The 21,007-nt window shown below is 40.5% G+C and overlaps 5 protein-coding genes across 5 annotated transcripts; 4 read left to right on the forward strand and 1 right to left on the reverse strand.

The window, feature by feature from the left end:
- The first annotated feature begins 87 nt into the window (after positions 1-87).
- LOC135343785 (tax1-binding protein 1 homolog B-like) lies at positions 88-3,071 on the forward strand. The gene is made up of 2 exons (XM_064540793.1): positions 88-818; positions 1,624-3,071. The coding sequence occupies exons 1-2, from the start codon at positions 228-230 to the stop codon at positions 2,839-2,841; spliced, it is 1,809 nt and encodes a 602-aa protein (XP_064396863.1). The 5' UTR covers positions 88-227; the 3' UTR covers positions 2,842-3,071.
- A 124-nt stretch (positions 3,072-3,195) lies between these two features.
- LOC135343788 (nascent polypeptide-associated complex subunit alpha-like) lies at positions 3,196-6,137 on the reverse strand. The gene is made up of 6 exons (XM_064540797.1): positions 6,021-6,137; positions 5,763-5,806; positions 5,188-5,391; positions 4,692-4,924; positions 4,054-4,176; positions 3,196-3,330 (listed from the first exon to the last, which is right to left on the reverse strand). Coding segments are annotated over exons 1-6 (621 nt in total). The 5' UTR covers positions 6,023-6,137; the 3' UTR covers positions 3,196-3,315.
- Positions 6,121-12,295, forward strand: LOC135343783 (alkyldihydroxyacetonephosphate synthase, peroxisomal-like). Its single transcript, XM_064540791.1, has 16 exons — positions 6,121-6,403; positions 6,771-6,860; positions 7,079-7,169; positions 7,639-7,762; positions 8,062-8,208; positions 8,343-8,503; positions 8,699-8,878; positions 9,173-9,355; positions 9,699-9,824; positions 10,007-10,069; positions 10,571-10,620; positions 10,679-10,748; positions 10,883-11,040; positions 11,350-11,449; positions 11,670-11,727; positions 12,017-12,295. Exons 1-16 carry the CDS (start codon positions 6,255-6,257, stop codon positions 12,142-12,144), a joined length of 1,878 nt encoding a protein of 625 aa, XP_064396861.1. The 5' UTR covers positions 6,121-6,254; the 3' UTR covers positions 12,145-12,295.
- Positions 12,296-12,383: 88 nt separating this feature from the next.
- Positions 12,384-15,765, forward strand: LOC135343787 (uncharacterized). Its single transcript, XM_064540796.1, has 9 exons — positions 12,384-12,542; positions 12,670-12,913; positions 13,553-13,589; positions 13,697-13,823; positions 14,022-14,185; positions 14,310-14,445; positions 14,858-15,016; positions 15,246-15,317; positions 15,539-15,765. The coding sequence occupies exons 1-9, from the start codon at positions 12,473-12,475 to the stop codon at positions 15,679-15,681; spliced, it is 1,152 nt and encodes a 383-aa protein (XP_064396866.1). The 5' UTR covers positions 12,384-12,472; the 3' UTR covers positions 15,682-15,765.
- Positions 15,766-17,487: 1,722 nt separating this feature from the next.
- LOC135343790 (RAC family serine/threonine-protein kinase homolog) lies at positions 17,488-19,142 on the forward strand. Its single transcript, XM_064540798.1, has 5 exons — positions 17,488-17,760; positions 17,816-18,059; positions 18,449-18,485; positions 18,552-18,678; positions 18,745-19,142. The coding sequence occupies exons 1-5, from the start codon at positions 17,715-17,717 to the stop codon at positions 19,107-19,109; spliced, it is 819 nt and encodes a 272-aa protein (XP_064396868.1). The 5' UTR covers positions 17,488-17,714; the 3' UTR covers positions 19,110-19,142.
- Positions 19,143-21,007: the final 1,865 nt, after the last annotated feature.

A 21,007-nucleotide genomic window follows, 5' to 3' on the forward strand; every position in this document is an offset into this window, starting at 1 on the left:
ACTAAATTGGAACTGTAAGCAAATTACGTCATTACAATTACTAAAAATAGTTACTATTTTAAACGTATCACTGACGTACTTCCAACTTGTGGTACATACTATATGTACTACATGTTACATGAGCCGTAAAGCCACAAGATACACTAACCCATTTCTACAATTCTCCGGTTAAAAGGACAGATCAACCGCTGATAAGCATTTGACCGTGTGAACATTTGTGTTTTAATATGGCTGAGAACAAGCAAACTGACTGTGTAAGTTTCAAAGAGGTGCTCAAGAGCTACCCCCCTGGAGAACCACTTGCTGTACAGTACGAACTTCAAGAAGAATACACGACTGCCTCGAGAGACTGGGTGGGCTTGTTTCAAGTTGGCTGGACCTCATCGCGCGACTACTACACATTTGAATGGGCACCGACACCTGAAACGAACAAAGGAACAGTGAAATTTGCCGGCCGAAGACTTCCCCCAGAAGATTCGCATTTTTATCAGTTTTGCTATGTGAGTTCGAACGGTCGTGTTCGAGGTGCTAGCCCACCTTTTCAATTCACCTCAGCATCGATTTGTAAGCACAACGTGGATGATCTAGAGCTGGTCGAGGTGAACGAAGATAGCTTGATGGTTCTGCAGGCCAGATCGAGCAATGAAACTGAAATACAACAACAGATGTCGTCAGTGATGGAGTCCATGGGCACGCTAGAGCTAGAGAAGAAGACCCTGAGTGAGCAGATGTTAACCATTCAAACTGAGAGTCAGCAGCAGAGTACAGTGTTGAGGGAGAAAGAGACCACCATTGCTGATCTGCAGAGGGAGCTCCAGGTATGCAGCATGTGTGTACATAGTTGATGTAATTACGTAGTTGATGTAATTACACAGCTCAGTGCCACTGCACTCTAGTCATATAGCAGCACATAAATTCCTTGTTTTTTGGATGCACATTATAGTTGTGGCCCCTGTAATTATGACACTCTTAAAATGGTGGCAGCTCTTTTACTGATGTTACAGTATTAGAACAATAATGTGATAACAACAGCATGTGACTTGGTTAGTGCAAATACCATAGACTTTTAAGTAATAGTTTCCAACTGTAGAGGTTGCCTAGTTGCAGTAATACGTACATGTCATAATTATGTCATAATTATGGTACCTTAAAATAGCAATTGTTAATTTTGTAGTGTATACAATTTTGTTGTGTATAACTTTCAAAATTGTATTGTGATTACATGGAAGTGTTGTTTTCGTTTTCTGCTGCATGTACATGTACTGTACTAGCCTCGATTCCAGGCCTCATTAAAATACGGCCTGGTATCTATTGCATGGGTGATAGTGCGCATGCGCTTCAAATTACCCAGAATGTGGGTAATCGTACTACGAACGTAAAACCTTTGAAAAGGGAATTCTGGAGAATAAACTAACGCATGCGCACTGTCACCATGCAATAGGTACCAGGCCGTATTTTCGTATTTTAATCGGCCTGGAATGAGGCTAGTGCTGCACTGACCTTTCTGTAATAGAGTGTCAAAAGTATTCACATCCAACACCTGTGATGCTCTGTCATAGTCAAATATACTCTGTCATGCTTCCACACCTGTGCTAGAATATTAATTTACAAATTTTTCCATAGGATAAAGATGAGGCTCAAAAGCGATTGATCCAGAAACTCGAAATACAACGCCAAGAAAACAACGAAGTATTAGCAGTTAAACACGATGAGGATGCACAGCTTGCCTTGCTGACCAGCCAACTGGCATCTAAAGAAGATGAGATCACTCAACAGAACTCCACGATTATGACGATTACTGCTGAGATACGAGAGCTTAAGAGCCAACTTCAGATTAAGGACAGTCAGGTCGAGGACCTCACTCAATTGGCTACTACTCGCGGTCAAGAGAAAGAACAACTTAGTGCTGAGGTGGAGAGGATCACAGAGGAGCTACTTGATATTAAGGGAAAGATGGCCGAGCTTCTTGAACAGTTGGATCAAAAGGTGATTGAAATTGAGCAGTTTAAGTTGAACCTGGAAGATTCTAAAGCTGATTTGGAACGAGCTGAGATGAAGAGTAATGAACTTCAGCAAGACTTGGACGTTGCACAACAGAACATCTCTGAGTTGATGGGACAGGAACATACTGGAGAGGCAGTAGTGTTTGAGCGACCAACCATCCTCCCTGAGCCACCCACAGCACCAGCTGCTGCCCCAGGCACTGTAGACTCCACTGTGTACGCATCTCTTCTTGAGGCCTTTGAAAACGTACAGAAATACTACGAGGATGTCAAGAAAGCTAACATTGAACTACAAATCAAGAATGATGAAATGACTGCACGCGTGGAAGAGTGTCGAATGCAATACGAAATTATCGCTGAAGAAAATACTGAATTCAAGAAGAAAAGTAAGACAAGCAGTGCTCAGATCAAAGAGCTGGAAGAGCAGCTTGAAGACATCTCCCAGGGCTGTGGCGCTGCAGTCACTCAGCTATCCTCACGCAAAGTGGATATTCAAGCCAAAGATGATAAAATTTTTGATTTGGAGGAGACGCTTCGTCAAGCTCAGCAAGAGCTCGAAAGTTTCCAAGACCGATACGACCGCGAGATGCAGCGAAGGACCGAGGCGTGTGATATCCAAAAGGCTGCCCTTGATGATAAAATAAAGGAGCTGCAAACCACACAAGGGGAAGTTCAAAAGCTTCAACTGGCCAATGCTCAACTGAACCAACAACTAGAGGGGCTCAAAACCACAGCCAAGCATGCTGATCGCACTTGCCCCGTGTGCAACACCAAGTTTCCTGCTCGAATGAGGCAGCAAGACTTTGAAAACCATGTTCAAGGACATTTCAGAAGCTAACTGACTTGCATATGCATGTACTTAAGCTGAGCAAAACTGTTCTGACTGATTTACATTTACCTATTAATTTTATCTGTATATGTGGAAGACTTAAATTATGTTATGTACTGCAACACAGTAGTGTTTTCCCCTATAATTTATGATTATTTCCATTTGGTCACAATATTAATATAAGCGTATGCACAAATTATAGTCAATTATTTGTCTTATAAAATTTATATTGTTCATGCTCCTCATATATATCGTGCATGTGATGTTATATCTCTGTTAATATTTACAAAACAAACCCCATATGCGTGCATGCACCCCACCCATCTATTAATTAACCCCATGCAGGATTTAACCATCAACATGTCATTATAAATACTTTTTGCAAAACAATTGATAAAATCCACATTGCACAAGACATAATTAATTATGTACTACGTACAATGAATACGACAAATGCGAGAGACAAAGTGTTTTGTCCAATTCCTACATTGTCAGCTCCTGCAGAAAAAACAATATACAAAGATTAAACTAAAGTACTAAAGTGCAAAACCCTCTGTAGTAATTTGTTAGCATGACTATAGGGTAATTTCCATGCGGTAAAAAATTCGTTCAACTTGAAAACGATGATTTTTGTGAGTGAAATTTTTGTTTGACTTCATTGCTTGCACTGCATAGCATGCGTTCCGGTAAGCCACGCCGGCTTGCCCACGAACAGAACGAATACTTACCCTACGAAAATTACACGCTGGGGGGCTAGAATCACAGCAGATCGATAAGCTCTAAGCGTTCATTACTGGAGCCCACGTTTTGAAATTTTGCAGCTATGCATGCACAAGTGCAATTGAAGTGCCTTAAAATACTTATAGCTAGGCTGGTCTTTCTATGACTAATGGCAAAATCCCCATATTATGACAAAACTTAATATAATTTCTTCGTTGAGGCTATCGACGCTGTAAACGCAGCATTTTGGCACCAGGTGAGCAGACTCAACGTACACAGACACAACATACGGCCACCTACGTGACCCAGGCTAACCAGTTATAATGAATGTGCAACTCAATTATAGCTACAGTAAATAGAGGGTTATCTCATTCATGATTAGAAGACATACACATGTAGGGTTAACAATGGAAAGGACTTATATGGGCCAATTTTCTCTATAAAAAACTTGCAACAAAAGGACAACCACAAAAAATTGCATGATACATACAGTATACTCACCATGATAGCGTTAACAATGTCATTGTTATTTTTCTTAAGTGCCTTAATGGCCTTGTTTCTGCTAACGTTGGCCTGTTGAACCACCAACTCGATGTCCTTCTCCTCCACACCCGTCTCATCGACCTGGGTATGTGTGATAGGTGGAGGGTATATCAATAGCAGGCATGTACAGACTCACAGTTATGTTCACAGTATGTACATGTACATGCTTGACCTAGCAGTTGAATGTACATTCCCCATACAGTGCATACACAAGTGAAAATAACCCGCACTGGAAGCTAGTGCTGCATGTCCCTATAACCTTCCTATACAAATGTAGGTACTTCCATGGCTAGGTTCCAAAAATATATCCAGTGGCTTTTAGGCTACGTACTATATTATGTATGTAACGACGCAAATGATACAGAGGATTTCAGGTTGGTTGGCAGAAGCTGAAAGTTGAAGTGCACTCAACCATGAACACACTATATGATTCTTTCAATTAGTGACCATGGTTGCACTTCAACTTTTGCCAACCAACCTGTACAGACACATTTATGAATAGTACAACTATACATACAATAACATCACAACCCAGTCTACAGTACCGTACACACTGTTAGAACAGTATAACCACGCCCACTTCAAACAACACTCACCTCATCGTCACTGTCACCAGCCTCCTCTTGTTCCACTGCCTTAATGGCCGCAGGAGCTGCCTCGGGGGCTTTAAATTTCTCAGCAGCCTGGATCTGAGCCTGAGAGCTTAAGTCTTCAATCTTTGCCTCACCAAATACTATGTACATATCCGATGCAGGGCTCTTGTAGACGTCCGGTTTACCGATGACAAAAAGGATGTTCTTAGATTTTCTAATCGTTACTCTCTGAATGCCTACGGGTGGGAATTGAGTGTGGCAGTCAAAACAGCATTGAAATTGCTCCATATACTGTGATAGTTTATGACGTACATGTATATTATGTGATGGACAAAGCCAATATTAGGTTTACCGTACAGTTTTGGGTACTCTTATTTACTCTTGGTATTACATAATACAACACGTACTGTAGTGCGTACATGACCACATGGCTTGCAGTTTTGAAGCCAACAGACGTCACCAACCACCCCTCTCCCTTTCAAGCAAATGATGCACTCACCAGTAACTTCTTTCAAGTTCAGTCTCATCATGGCTTTTCTTGCCTTTTTCTCATTCTTGCTCTGTCTACCTTTAGCGTCCTGGGAGTCCTGCGTCTCTCCACCCAAATCCTGAGCAAGCTTTCCTGCCTCTGCCACCATCTGCTTCATCGAGGGTGAGTCATCGTCACTGGCACTGGCACTCTCACTCTCGCTGACAGACTCAGCTGTGTGTGTGTGTGTGTGTGTTAGTTGGGCCACGCCTAACTATGGTGTGTAGACTGAGCGTTACAATCAATAAATTAATTAAGGGAGTGTACGCAATGAGGGCATGCATGCACATGTTGAACTAATGCCTCACCCCCTAGGTACGTGTGGATTAGACCAACCACATGATTTAATCCCCTTACCTTTGGCATATTATTTGTTTTAATCCCCCCCCCCCCCCCCCCCATACAACATGGAGGTTATGCAGGGATTAGACCTGTATCCAACTCTAAGTCCCTTAGGTAGGAAAGTATAATTTCCAGTCTCAGTAAGGGGGGGGGGGGGGGGGGGGGGGGGCATTAGTTTGACTAGAGCATTATCAGTAATTTACCATCTTCCACATCTTCGATAGGATCCTCTGTACTTCTGTGCGGCCTGGGAAGCAAACGGCAAATAAATTACATATCTGTCTGCCAAAAACTTTAGATTTTACACAATCACTGATGCTATTGTACCATAATTTAGAAATGCATGGTGTGTTAATTCTCTTCAAGGGAAAAATACCAAATTGCTCTCATAATTAAAAGGATCACACCACCTATTTCACACACCTGTTAAAGCCTTCATCAACTAACGATTACCCACTTACATGATGGATTCTTTACACTGCTGTACAGACGTCCACGTGAAGGTAGTCACTTCTTGTTGTTGTTTAGTACCTTGGATCACATGCGCTATAATCAATTGAGAAATCAAAACAAAATAATACGCCCATTTCCAAAAGATCAGGAGATCCAGTAGCTTTTTGTAGACTGCTTTCTCTCTGCTGCGCTGCCTAGTAGCTTATACCTATTCGCCATTTCTAGCTCACCTGCAAGAGAAGATGGATTCCACATCTGCAAGACGTTTGACAGTGCTCAAAGGACACTTGGAATGCAAGGGTGTGTCTCCTGCAGCCTGCAACTCCATGCAGTCTAGTGCTCCAATGTCAAGCAGTAAAAATGAAGTACAGAAAGCATTTCCAAGAGAGAGGTGTGCTGTAAACTAGTTTGTACTGGTAACATGGTGCTAGCTTGCTGAGATCAGCCATTTTCATGTTGGTGACCTTTCCTTTGAGGGAGGGGGTGTTGAGTTGACCTTAGTCCAACAATCTAATGGTAGATATTGGTACAAGTCTAGCTGAGGTGGTCTGTCTGAAATGTCTTCTACATCATGTACGTACAATCATACCGGTATAGTTATGTAAGTACGTACAAGTATGTGTGTTACCGTACAAGCTCCTGTAGTGGGGAAATCCCTAGCTGAGGTCTGGCTTGTACTTTGGTTTGTACTCAGTACAACCTCTATTGCCTAGTAAGCTTTTGGTAGACTCTTCTGTCAAATAATTGTTGTTTTACAGACAAGATGTGGTCAAATGGAATGGGTGGGGCTACAAAGACTCGGGCTTCACCATAAACGACAAGGGGAATGCTCAATTCTTAGGGAAGAGGTGAGATCTTTTTTACACAGTTCTACTATATTATGTTACTGGCAAGCAGAGTCTTTTATGGAAAGGCGTTCATACATGTATAATTTTATGCCAAAATTTATCATAAAAAAAAGTGAACTCCTTCTAGATCTTATTGCACTTTAGTCGTCCACTGCTACCGTGCACATGTACTCTATATACACGGGTGCATGATCAATCTCCATGACACTATTACCTAGATATGCCATCGGTGGTCAGGAGCTCCCCTACTTTCGCAAGTGGATGGAGGATAACGTTAGCTTGGACATCAATCAGACTTCCTTCTCTCAGGTATACGAGTATTCTGATTGGTCTGACATGGCTCATAGCATTACGTATACGAGTATTTTGATTGGTCAGACATGGCTCATAGCATTACGTATACGAATATTCTGATTGGTCAGACATGGCTCATAGCATTACGTATACTTTACGAGTATTCTGATTGGTCAGACATGGCTCATAACATTACGTATACGAGTATTCTGATTGATCGGACATAGCTCATAACATTACGTATACGAGTATTCTGATTGGTCGGACATGCCTTGTATCAGAGCTGTACTTTATGTGCACATAATTAGTTCCATAGCTTACTTAGCATTGGTTGTGTGGATCTGACAACTTTCAGTGGTGGATTCACTGGTAGTTTAGCAAGGATCAGTTTACTGGAAATTCATTTTGCTTGTGGTTTTTAAACACCATACAATACTGTATTCCTAGCTTTGTAATTATATATACACACCGGACTCTCGTGTAGCCCCGCCCCCCTCCTGAGGCAATCCCGGCCCCCAACCTCCCTAGCCAGGCGTTCATTGATGAGATCACCCATCACTGCAAGACCTACACTGACACCCCTGACGACAGAGTCTTCAGATCACATGGTGACACAATGCACCTAACATTGTACTTTCTGATAAGCTAAACCGTGTAGCATTGTCTCAATAATTTTTTATTAGGAGTAGCTTTTGTTATCACCTGAGCTGGGAAATAGAATTGTACCACAAATTGATATAGTGCGCATGATATATACTGCAATAAAAATGTACCTGTAGTACTACGTACATATAATAACATATCGTAGGTACTGTAAAATGTGGCTTCCTGTGCCTCCTCTCCCAAGTTTTCTCAATTGGTGGTAAAATTCAGTTTCTTTTCATGATTGTGCGACACCCTCTTTTAGGTCACACTTGTCACGAGCTGTTTTCTCTGCGGACGGGAAAAGTTGGACGAATTCCTGACCTTGTTGTGTGGCCCCGTACCCATAACGACGTTGAAGTCATAGTACAAGCTGCCCTCAAGCACAACGTCTGCTTAATACCATTCGGAGGTGAGATCCACAGAGACGTTTTACAGACCTATGCATCGTTCATATTCCTACATGCAATAGAAAAAGCTGTATAGACATTATGCACGTACATGTATGTAACTGTGTCGCTGGGTATTTATTTATTCCCTATGCAGGGGGTACCAATGTATCCGGAGCACTGCAGTGCCCCCCTGAGGAGCAAAGACCCATAGTCTCCCTAGACATGACAGAGATGGACAAGATCCTCTGGATAGACGAAGAGAACCTCACTGTGTGTGTGGAGGCGGGCTGTGTGGGACAGGACCTCGAGAGAAGGGTGAGTGGATATGCCCTCGAGTAGTTTAAGCTAGTGTGAGCTGTGAGGGGCAGGACCTTGAGATAAGGATAATTTGTTATCACAAAATCTTCCCGATTGTTTACATTGTTCGAGTGGTTTGGATATTAATTGATAGCACAATAAGCCGTTAAGCTCATTAATTGATATATTCTCTGCACTACCTGTTCACTACAGCTGCGTGAGGTGGGATTCATGACGGGGCACGAGCCAGACTCGCTGGAGTTCAGCACTGTGGGAGGTTGGGTGGCCACTCGCTCCTCCGGCATGAAAAAGAACATCTACGGTAACATTGAGGACCTCCTTGTGAGGGTGAGGATGGTCACTCCTCGGGGGACACTGGAAAGGAATGTGCTGGTGAGCACGTCAGTGGTTTGTGTGTGTGCGGGTGGTTACATCTCAATATAGATATTATATATATATATATATATATATATATAGATATTATATATATATATATATTATATAGCCGTAGGATTTTGGCCAAAAAATGGTTGTTCTAAAACCTAATACAAAAACATCACGACAGAATGGCATTTCAGAATCGAAAAGATAGCGTATGTGGGGCACACAAAAATGCCATTAGCTTACTTTGTTTACAACTTATTTGTACATTATAATTATGCATTGTATAATATTTCCTTTTTGCAGGGTCCTCGCAATTCCATTGGCCCAGACGTCCAACACTTTATCCTGGGCTCTGAGGGTATACTTGGTGTCATCACGGAAGTAACGATGCGAATCCGTCCCCTCCCTGAGACACGGAAGTATGGCTCTGTCGTGTTCCCCTCGTTCCAACCAGGAGTCAACTTCATGAGGGAGGTCGCCAGACAGGTTTGTTATCATTGTGGAAATCCTTTTTACTTGTTTGTTCTGCCCTAGTACATATACTGCATGGCCAGGGGTTGCTGGTTCATCACTAGGCTTTGTACGGGTGGGGTATAAAAACCTTGTTGGTAACAAAGGCACACCCATTCCAGTAGGGAGCCGTGCCTCTGAGATGATTAGAGAACTATATTAATTTATCATGGCCAGTATGCACTCCTCTCCCCACGATGTAAATATGTACATTCAACATCTGCAAAGTGTACTTACATGTACACAACACTATTGTACTCATACGTACGTGTACATGTATGTATTGTGTGAATTAACCCTCCCTCCTATACCCATGCAGCGCTGTGCCCCAGCCTCTATTCGACTGATGGACAACTGGCAGTTCCAGATGGGCCAGGCCATGAAACCAGCTGTCTCTCTCTTCAAGTCTTTCACTGATGCTCTCAAGAAACTCTACATCACAAAAGTAAGCCCTCAATTCCTTCCACAATCCTCCTCCAACTGATATTAGATTGAGTGTGTTTAGCAGGAGATTATAAGTCATAGAATTATATGCTTGCATGGGGATACAAATGACGTAATGTTGCTAGACCATTGTTTTTGTGCAAAAACTATGAACTTTACTGAAACACACATCACAATCCACAGTTCAAAGGATTTGACCCCTATGAGATGGTAGCTTGCACTCTGCTATTTGAAGGTTCAGCTGAGGTAAGTAAGTACATAATTATAATTTGCTTCCATATTTGTTCATGCAATCAGTCACACTTTACAGTGACAAAGCGGCTGAAATCATAGTAAAGGGTTACTGCATATAGAGTCATTTTGTCTGAGGGAACCTTAAAGTGCATCCTTTTGAGCAGGTTTAGCTATTGGGGTATTGCACTATGACCTAGTGTTTAAACTGGACTGTACGGTTTCTCTGTAAGGGTCTATTTGTATGGTTTCTCTGTAAGGGTCTATTGTGCATTTGAGTTTGGGAATGGTTGAAGGGTATTCTATATGAACTGTGTAAAACATCATTACATAACGTACTGAATTATTGTAATCAATATTGCTACACGTACAGTTTGTATAATGGAAGTTTGCCTTTGCACACTACATGTAATTGTACTGTATTTACATGATAAAAAAAACTGCATTGCAGTCACTCAAATACAGTCACCTGTTTCTTTTTCTGACAAGGCAGTTGTATTGGATGTATTTTTATAGGAAGTTGCAGCAAACGAACAAAAGATTTACGAGATTGCTAAAAGATTTGGGTAAGCCATTACTGTACATGTACGTCAATATCTGGTTTACTGACCTTTGTTTTTACAGAGGGGTGCCGGCTGGAGAGGAGAACGGTCGCCGTGGTTATCTTTTCACATTTGTCGTCGCTTACATCCGGGTAAGATTTCACAGTCATAGTAGCTGTATGCGCACACTTCTGTGCAATGTGTGCCAGAAACTGTAAATTCTGGTGATTCTATACACATTAAAATGTGCCAATGTTCTCTCTGCTTCATTTATCTATGTACATAGGATTTCGGTTTTGACTACACCTATCTGGCCGAGTCCTTTGAGACGTCTGTTCCCTGGAGTCGTGTTTCTGAGCTCATACGTAACGTCAAGAGCTGTGTGAGGAAGGAGTGTTCTCAACAAGGGATCATGGTGCAAGATCAGCCCCTCATCTCTGCTAGGTACAGTAACACAGTCTACGCTTGTGGTCACACTCTAGTAAGACGCACTCTAGTTTGAGTACTGTAATACTAGAGTAAAGGACATGTACATAATGAAGTATCGCTTTTTACCTTAATCGGAAGACTAAACACTAGGAATTCACTTTAAATAACAGAGAGGTGGTCCATTTTTGGAAACTCCGTTTCACTTGTATATCTTGCTTTTAATATTTATGGTAGCGTTCTTTGAAAGTACCTACATGATATATACACCTCCTTCTATGTGTACCTCTGTACTTATCCCGGCCCTTCCCTCTTATGCTCACTCAGGGTAACCCAAACGTACGATGCTGGAGCATGTATCTACTTCTACTTGGTGTTCAACTATGCTGGTCACAATGATCCAATCAGAGCATTCGATGAGATTGAGGTACGTACAATGTGTATCACTGTGGAAACAAACTAGCTCATCATACATGTATATGCAAATAATGTTTGGTTCTTAGCATGAGATGGTGTACATGTACAATCATAAGCCAATTATCTTTGTGTGGTGTATGCAGCAGCCATCGCATAGAATACTCTGTGTCTTACAAATTACTGATTGAGAAGTTTGTCCCGTCATAACAGCTAGTACACTGTGTTTGTAGAATGCAGCAAGAGACGAGATTCTAGCGAGTGGAGGAAGTCTATCCCATCACCACGGAGGTATGTTACCTTGTATGCATGCAGCCAAGCTATTACAGGGCTTACCGTTGGTACTAGCTATACCTTTGTTAATAGTTCTGTGTTTCGGTTGATCAGGATTGAAAGTATAGATACCTCTTAAAAATTGCGAGTAGATTTATGCTATTGGGTGCACACTGCAAGCTTTGTCTACTAAATAAGTAATACATGTAGCTTACCGTCTTATCGTTTGCACTGTATGCATGAGTAAGCGTCTGGCACAATTGTAAACTAGTGTACAGTGTCTATAACCTCTCTCCACCACACACAGTTGGCAAGATCCGTAAGCAGTGGATGGAGCAAACTATCTCGAGACCGGGAGTGGAGATACTAAAAGCCATCAAAGATCGAGTGGACCCTCAAAACATCTTTGGTGCTGGGAACCTCATACCAAACTGAACGCATTTTATTATAGGTCTTTTTAGGTTTTATTGCCTCTTATTATTATTTTTGTGATTTTGAACTATTTTTTGGCATGATTACGTCAAGAGTTATCTATACTCTTGTGCATGTGTACAATAACATGAGACATTTTGTGAGCAGTGTTGTGCTTTGCTAAATTGTAGCTCTTATTTGTGCATGATTTGTGCAACTTGTGCCAGACAGGAAGTGGTCAATGGGCTAGGTCAATGGGCTAGCTCAGCTGAGCTGCATAAATAGACAACATTACTGCTTCAGTAGCATATGCAACTAGAACAGTATTTCTAACAGCTACTTATATAGAGCAATGGCTACAGATGTGCAAACTGTGAATGGACATGGAGATGTTGAAAAAACTGGGTTCCTGTGGAAACAAGGTAGATATATATAATTATGTATCTATAGATCTGCACATAGTATTTAATCTTAGTCTCAAAAGTAATAATGTAACATCTTGTATAGTGTATTTTGGACAGTGACCTATGCAGTCTCGCATTCTTGCAGGTGGATCTTATAGGAGCTGGAAAAAGCGATATTTTACACTCCGAGGAGTATCTTTGGAATACTACAGCAAAGAGACTGACAAGACACCCAAAAAGACAATAGACCTGAAGACAGGGCGAGGGGTGCGTACAAGGGATCAGTGTGACCTGGAGTGGCCAGACAAGGCCAAGCCAGGGAGATCCTTTGGTCTGGCAGTGGAGAACAGGACTTTCTATTTCTACGGGGATGACCCAGCAGTTATTAGGTACATACATGTACATGCATGTATGCATGTATATGCAATGAAATAGAATGTTGATTTCATCTTAATGAATCAATGGTATAGTACTTCATGAATTGTTATAATTGTTGTTATAAAGTAATTGCTTGGACTAAAGCTACTATGTAATAGGTGCTAAACCTATGAGAATCGATGGTATTCTTGAGCTTTGTATATACACAATCCTGTAATTTGATCCCAATAATTGTATCAGAGACTAAGTCCTTATACATTCTAATGAAAACAATACTATATACATGTATGTAAATTGCGACAAATTCAGACAAAATATGCACTCCAATGCCTGTTATAGCCAGTTGCACTCTTGGGTATTCTATTTAAGGTGGTGCTGAAGATTGGTATACAATGAGATATTAATAATGCAGTTATACCAGCCTGATAAGGCTTTGTTTGTATAAGCAGACCTCAGTGTTGGCAAGCTGAAATGTTAGTTACTAGCTTGCAGTAGACATCTCAAAGTACATGCTCTCATCTGCATGAGTGGCCACTTTTATCCACAACATGCATGCAGGCAGACACACTCAATTTTACCTTCAATCCATTTCTACATCTATATAATATATATATACGTATATATGTTTATCCTTGACAATTATAATGCAGGGATTGGATGGCTCTTATTCAGCGAATAATTGAAAAGGTGAGCATGCATACTTCACGATTATTATAGAAATGTGTTTGCCTGTTGCTATATAGACTGATATAATCGTATACCATAACCAAATTATATACCCCCGACCTCAATAGGAAGGGCAGGCCACTCACGACTACAGTAATGACTCTGAGGGTAAACCCGAGGGGAAGATGTCCAAGGCAGTACGTGGTGGCGCTAAGATGGCTTCTAAGGTCGCCAAGAAGTTTGTCAAAGATTCAGGTGAGCCGACATCATGGGCCGGTGCGTCATGCAATAAGAAACCTTTTACAGGAAGTACTATGTACTATGATTATGTAGAGATTATCTCACTATGAATTGACTACTGACTTTCACAGGATGTGTTTTTCAGCAGTGGTGTTTCAAACATTTTATTCATGCACAGGAAAAGCACATTCAACTTAATTTCTATTGGTTTAGGTTTAGTTGATGAGGACACTGCTAACATCATTGAGGGTGTGGTCGATGCAGCAGAGAACCAGGCCAGTGCTGACAGGGACGCCAGCCTGGCCGACAGACTAAAGATGGCTGGAGGGGATGCAGCTGGAATGGTAGCAGACAATGTGGACAATCCTTATGTGGCTGTAAGTCTTGAGTCTCACGACTCCGACTCCAACAAACATGCAACCTTGATGATAGTTTATATAGTATCAGTAGTGTGAAAATTATTATTGCATGCAATGTTCACCCATCCGTCTGTCCTTTTAGACTGCAGCCACGGTGGTGCAGGAGCAGTGTGAGGCTGATGATGATATGAGCATGCAGCAGCGACTTATGCTCGCTGGAGCATCCACCCTCGATGGAGCAGCCGAGATTGTCGGAGAAGAGAACGAGATAGCAGGAGGTGAGTATCCAATGAGATCATGCACTGCAGTACTTGTCAAACGTTTATAGCTATTGCTATAGAGGCATAATTATACCGAATGTGAGATTCTTTTGATTGCGAATTGCTAGTTTTTGCATAGGTTGCAAACAAATATCCTCAATACAACCGGCTTGTAGAGAGAAATTAATTTTACGCATTCGAAACTCAGTGTACGGCAGTGTCTATTAAGTACAGCCGAGTCGCTCCTATAATGCTTTCTAGCTGGAATTATGGTTGGTATTAGCCCAGCCCGGCCACCTCATCCATACCCCGTGATTTACTTCTACACTCCCAGAGGTCATGTCCATCTGATCAACACAGACTGCATGATATCTGTGTCTATACATGTATGCAATTGTACATAAGTCAATCGTAATATTTTTGCTGACAGGTGTATTAAGCACAGCTGCTGGTGTGACCAGGGACCAGGCTGAAGCTGACCCAGACATGAGTCTCGAACAACGACTCATCCTTGCGGGGGGTAGCACTCTAGAGGGGGTCTCGGAAATAGTTGACAATGACATCCTCCCCAACACACTGGAGGTTGCAGGTAGATATAATGGGCAGCAATAGCCCCTAGCTCTATAGACATTATTGCATGCTTAGAGGGAGGTGTTTAGTACTTAACAAACACACTGATAAATTTCGGATATTTGCGCTCTTATTAGTTGTTGGTGTGATCATGACTGTGTGTGTACACTACTAAAATTACATTAAAAAAATAATGCTCCTTAAATCGTAGAGCCATACATTGTTTAAATGGTATACATTTACTACAGGTGGTGTTGTGAAGGACCAAGCCGAAGCTGACCCCGACACATCACTGAAAGAACGAGCAGCATTGGCAGTAGGTGAGTAAAGCAACTGTTGATGTAAAGCTGTTTTGTGAGTCAGACCTGTATGAACCCAATGTAGCTAACACGTTTGTATCTGTATAGTGTATACGAGTCTCTTACAGATATGTATAATATATATACATGCATGAATTGTACAACTTTTATGATTGAATATGCATGCACGTGTAACCAATTGTTCTAGGAAACAGGTTCATGTAGACATTTTCTCCATGTAGGGAGTGCGGCAGGGGGTGTGGCTGATTTAGATTCCATGCATTACAACTATGATGGAAGGGCCATTGCTAAAGCAGTTGAGAAAGAAGCGGAAAAAGTTGGGGAGACGTTTTCAGAAGACAAAGAGTCAGACTCAAGTGAATAGCGAGCTAATGAATTAGACATGCAGCACTCAGTTATATGAGCATGATTTTTAGCACATGATTATATATAGCTATATACATCAATAAATTGACATTTAATAACGTTTGTGTTCGCTGAATGTTTCAATTAATGCACATGGTTTTCATAATCAATGATGTGTACATGCATGTCACATACTATTATAATTATACTATAGTGGGTAAATTTGGTGATTTGGTGAACTTGGTCATGGTGCATATATATATATATATGAGGATATAATATAGTTAATACTCCCAGTATATCGCACGAGATCAATAGTGCCGTGCAGCATATAAAAAATTGCCAATAATATATAATAATTCAATTGCCTCATTCACCAAATATTAGGTCCACCACGGTCATCGCCTGTTACATGCTGTATCAGAAGTGCATGAATAGGAGTATCTGACTAATAGGAGTATCCGACTCCCATGCACTTTTATAGAATGCCATAATTATTGAATCTTATGAGCAGTCCAGTATAATACATGCATCTATGCATGTGCACTAGCTATTCAGAAATGATATATAGTCTACCTGTTTCATTAATTTTATAGTTAGGCATATATACGAGCTAGCAATTCTACTAAGTGTATAATATACAAAAAAACCTACATGTACAGACGTTGAGGATTCATTTAAAATTGAGATATATAATTATTATAATAGTATATATTATACACTAACTTATACAATCGTGTATTAATCAAGTGTAAGCGCTAAGCATCAACAAATCAAAATTAATAGCTAACACAACTGTTACAGTCATGCTACTTTCTTCTTGCAGTTACAAACGAGACTTTATCTCCATCACCTATCAAGTATAATGAAGATTCTTGAAAGTGAGAGTGAACGGAAATTTGAATAAATCCTTCGCTTTGCAGTTGGCTTACGATAAAGTTATCGGTGAAATACAGGAACTTGTACCTTTTCCTAGCAATTTCGTAGTAACTATATAACCACAGATTGTTCATGGGTGAAGCCATATACTAATCCCTTTTCTCCCACAAGAGAAAGCACCCATTTGAAGTAAGTCTTGTACTCCTCAAGGTTCGTAGCAACATTTTCTAAGCAAAGCAAAGACGTCACAACATCATACGGACCTTCAAATCCTTTCGCAATGAAGACATCCTGAGTGATATCGCAATATAGACCCAAGCCTTTATTAACTTTTGAACCACCTCTTGTCGTTTAAAAACTTCTGTTTCTGATTTCCTCCAGTTTGCACACGACATTTCGGAAGTTGTTAGACTAGTCGTAATGTCTTTTGTCAGTAAGCCATGTCTTGACAAACTCCCTGTTAGACTTACAATGCTCGGCTAGTACAATCTCCTTCGCTTTAGTCGAGGAACTATAATTAGGTTTGCAATATTTGGTCGAGAATCCTAAGTTCACTTCTATACATAGAAAAAAACAACTCATGGAGACAATTTCAAAGAAAGGTAAAATATTTCTTGTCCACATGCATGGCTCGTAACATCAAAGCTATCATCATACACATTTTCCTTGAGCTGCACCGCACTTGTCGGACCTCCTCTGGGTTGTATGTATTGCTTGGCTAACACATACCATATATTATGTGATGTACTTTGCACATGCATGCATGGTCTGTATTAAAAATTAATGGTCTGTATTAAAGAACACATCATAATAATTATTTTGGTTAAACATGCATTATAAGTCTATAATATACAATATCCACAACGTTTGTGACAGGACTCCGATATTCTTTCCCCATGCTTGTTTTCATGTCTATACACCAATAATTTGTCTTAAAAATTGACATTCAATGTTTGTGTCTTCTCAATGCTTTAATGCACATGTTTGTCCATTAATCAATGAGGTGTACAAAACAGTGATATCCCAGCAGGGAAGCAATCTCATAATAATATGCCCTCTAAAGACTATCAACTACTATAGTAAGCTCCATGCATGTATAGCTAGATCATTATTCTAGTGAGTCAAACACTTCAAATCTGTATGAGCAAGTAGATCTAAGTTTAAATATTGGTCATGACTGAAAGAAAGATTAAAAAAACTGGTTACTTATGGAAACAAGGTAACTCTAGCCACAATGAAAGCATTGGATCTGTCCAATAATAACATTTATATAGGAGGTTCTTTCAAAAGTTGGAAAGTCCGATACTTCATCCTGACTGAGAATTGTCTGGAGTATTACAAGGATGAATGTGAGGAAATCCCGAAGGGTATAATATACTTGAGGATGGGGCGAGGGGTGCGTACGAGGGATCAGTGTGACCTGGAGTGGCCAGACAAGGCCAAGCCGGGGAGATCCTTTGGTCTGGCAGTGGAGAACAGGACTTTCTATTTCTATGGGGATGACCCTGCAGCAGTAAGGTAAAAATGGAGTAAGAACCTTGCGTTAAGTAATATATACAGCTCTGCTTAACCTTTCAATGAAAGATGCAGAGTTACGAATCTTAGTCGATTCAGACCCCAAAAAAGACAGGCAACAAATTTACTTGAATTTACTTGCCTTATTATAACACCAACTTTTCAAGGCGTATTGTGTTCGTGGATTGACCTGAACGTCGTCACAATTACTTATGGAAGTGTAAAGGGGTTATAATTTTACTGATACCCTCAACAAAGCAATTTGGAAAATAATTTTGGCACTATATACATCTACATGTATACACGGCATATAGTTTTGATCTACAATTATAGCCATGCATCCATGCTTGCACTATTAGAGTATGTAAACCTGTTTTTATTATTATATATAGGGATTGGATTTCATCAATTCAGGAGACAATCAGTAAGGTATATGCATGTAAGATGGAACAAGGGTATCTCTATAGATCAACATGCCTCACTTAATACATGCAGATAGGGATACCCAGTGATGATTGCAGTTCAGATGCCCAGAGCAACACCGAAAAAAAAGTATCCAAAGCGATGAGAAGCGGTGTAAAGATTATGAACAGAGTGGCCAAGAAATTCTCAAAGCAAAAAGGTAAATGAATAAACTGTGTTCAATTTCTTCTACCAAGTTGATTATTTTGATATTTTGATGTTATAGAGTCAGCAGAAGAAGGTGTGAGTGACAGCACTGCTGTGGACTATGAAATCGAGGAAGTTTATGACAATGTTGCCATTAATCACAATGCAACAGGTAATTCCTTAGAGGAAGTGAATGATGGTGTTGAAACAACAGAGACCGGTTGCTCTGACAATGACAGTTTCACTTCCAACACAGAAGTGTACGAGAACCTAGAAATTAGCCATGTGGTCAAAAGTGGCCAAAGCAGTATAGTGGTGGATACACAAGATGAAGCGACAGTTCAAACACCATTAGAAGAGGAAACTGAGTCAGATGAATTTGATGATGATGATGATGATGATGACAGCTTCACTAGTGAGATATATGAGAATTTCGGCCCTTGACTTTACTTTACGTCTGTGCAAATGACATGCATATAGAACATAGTTATTATATTATACTTAATTAATATGTGAATACAAAAGTTGTGTAATTGTTACACTGCATACAGTCAAATATATACATGTATAATTATATAATACTAGTATATATAAATGTTACTTCCTTTAGTTAAGCTATATCAGTGGAATACAGGAACTTGTTCCCAGCAATTTGTAGCAACTATATAACAGCATACTGTTCGTGCATGGGTAAAATCACAGACAATGATCATCCCTTCTTTCTCACAAGAGAAAGCACCATTTCAAATAAGTCCTACATATACACTCATCAAGGTCCATTTAAAATGCTCGGCTAGTACAGTCTCCTTCGCTTTAGCCGAGGAACTAAATAGGTTTTTGCAATATTTAGGCCACTTCGATAGTCAAGAATCTTATACGCTCACTTCCACCCATTGTTAAGAAAACTCATGGAGACACTTTCGAATAAAGTACCAAATATATATAGACCTTATGTTTGCCGGCATTGCCAATGAAGAATAATGATGCAACAAAGTTATCATATAGTGCCCCCTCTTCTTTCACATCAGTTTCCGTGGTCTCCATGGCCATGGTTTTGCATGAGTTTTTAGGGCTATAGGATTCAAGCTGCATGGGAACAGGTATAATTATGCTATGACGTGCAAAGTGTTTCGGCTTTACTTTGGTTGAAGCTCAAATGTGCTGCAGCACTTTGTGCCGTATTAAAAACCTAATAATAAGCTACCAGTATTGACTGAATTGCATTGTCATGTGCCATGTCACATGCATGTTGGCGTGTAATTTCATATCCTACAATTTATTGTGCAATGTTGGTTGTTCTATAGCAAAACAATCTTTTGATAATCTATAAACGAAAAGAAGAGGTAGGTACCATAGCCTCGAGACCAGCCGTTCGTTATCTGAAAGGGAAACGCCTGGTCAATGTGCAACTTGTCTAGCTGAGTCAGCGTCATAATTGGGGCGAGCGAAGCGAGTCCCTTAGTTAGTCATGCACGTGGCCGGGTGGTGTATGTATGTATATATGTACGTATGTCCACCGTGGACCGGCAGGCCGTCATGGACCGGCATACTAGTATCTTTCACTTCATCCAAAACCAGGGCAGGCTGCTCAGGCCATTCCCTTCAAATTAAATTTGCTAGAAATAACTATTCAAGACACTTCTACTTCATTAGAATTGCAAAAGTATGGAATAAATTGCCGTAGAATTTAATAAATCTAGATTCATCTCTAGGAACAATCAAGAAAAAGACTTCGGACTTTTTAGTGTCAGATTTTCTAGAAAACTTTGACACAAATAACTTATGTTCATTTCATATGGTTTGCCCATGCTCTAAATGTCATATATAGGATCCTCTGTTAACTATTCTTATCACTCTATACATTATATAATATACATCAGCTGCTCCAATGTTGGAGTAAGTCTGTCAGCTATTTCCTTCTCACACCCAATCTTTTCACTTAATTTCTTTTGTGCATAGCTGTAAAGTTCACATAATAATAATAATAATACGATATTTGCTTTTGTGACTCGTGATCCTTTACCAATTTCTACGTGAGTCAATAACTTTAGCTCGATATGAATAGCGATAAGGAGGATCCTCAGAAACAGCTAAAAAGAGGGAAAGGAGGCTTGCTAGACCCAGAGAAAGATACAGGGCACACAGGAGCAGCAGGAAGTGAAGGTAACTGACTCAAACGGTTCTGCAGGTGTTTGCCTAACATAAATAAATGTTGTGTAGAAAGTGCACAAGCCAGCAGAAAGTGGCCAAACATTATTAAATGTTCATTACACTTACAGAGACTCCAGAGGCCACACAGGCACGCTTGAAGCAATACATGCAGGCATAGGCATACAGAGTGA

The sequence above is a fragment of the Halichondria panicea genome, chromosome 11 (genome assembly GCF_963675165.1).
Source record: "Halichondria panicea chromosome 11, odHalPani1.1, whole genome shotgun sequence".
Lineage (NCBI taxonomy): Eukaryota > Metazoa > Porifera > Demospongiae > Suberitida > Halichondriidae > Halichondria > Halichondria panicea.

Bases quoted from the DNA above. Each gene is read 5' to 3' on its own strand.
- LOC135343785 (XM_064540793.1), top strand. From the start codon at position 228: ATGGCTGAGAACAAGCAAACTGACTGTGTAAGTTTCAAAGAGGTGCTC. The intron at 819-1,623 runs GTATGCAGCATG...ATTTTTCCATAG, and splicing joins ATCTGCAGAGGGAGCTCCAG to GATAAAGATGAGGCTCAAAA.
- LOC135343788 (XM_064540797.1), bottom strand. The intron at 4,925-5,187 runs GTGAGTGCATCA...TCCCACCCGTAG, and splicing joins GAACTTGAAAGAAGTTACTG to GCATTCAGAGAGTAACGATT. The intron at 4,177-4,691 runs GTGAGTGTTGTT...ACACATACCCAG, and splicing joins CTGGTGACAGTGACGATGAG to GTCGATGAGACGGGTGTGGA.
- LOC135343783 (XM_064540791.1), top strand. From the start codon at position 6,255: ATGGATTCCACATCTGCAAGACGTTTGACAGTGCTCAAAGGACACTTG. The intron at 8,504-8,698 runs GTGAGTGGATAT...TGTTCACTACAG, and splicing joins GACAGGACCTCGAGAGAAGG to CTGCGTGAGGTGGGATTCAT. The intron at 9,825-10,006 runs GTAAGCCCTCAA...CACAATCCACAG, and splicing joins AGAAACTCTACATCACAAAA to TTCAAAGGATTTGACCCCTA.
- LOC135343787 (XM_064540796.1), top strand. From the start codon at position 12,473: ATGGCTACAGATGTGCAAACTGTGAATGGACATGGAGATGTTGAAAAA. The intron at 13,590-13,696 runs GTGAGCATGCAT...CGACCTCAATAG, and splicing joins TTCAGCGAATAATTGAAAAG to GAAGGGCAGGCCACTCACGA. The intron at 14,446-14,857 runs GTGAGTATCCAA...TTTTGCTGACAG, and splicing joins AGAGAACGAGATAGCAGGAG to GTGTATTAAGCACAGCTGCT.
- LOC135343790 (XM_064540798.1), top strand. From the start codon at position 17,715: ATGACTGAAAGAAAGATTAAAAAAACTGGTTACTTATGGAAACAAG. The intron at 17,761-17,815 runs GTAACTCTAGCC...ACATTTATATAG, and splicing joins TGGTTACTTATGGAAACAAG to GAGGTTCTTTCAAAAGTTGG. The intron at 18,060-18,448 runs GTAAAAATGGAG...TATTATATATAG, and splicing joins GATGACCCTGCAGCAGTAAG to GGATTGGATTTCATCAATTC.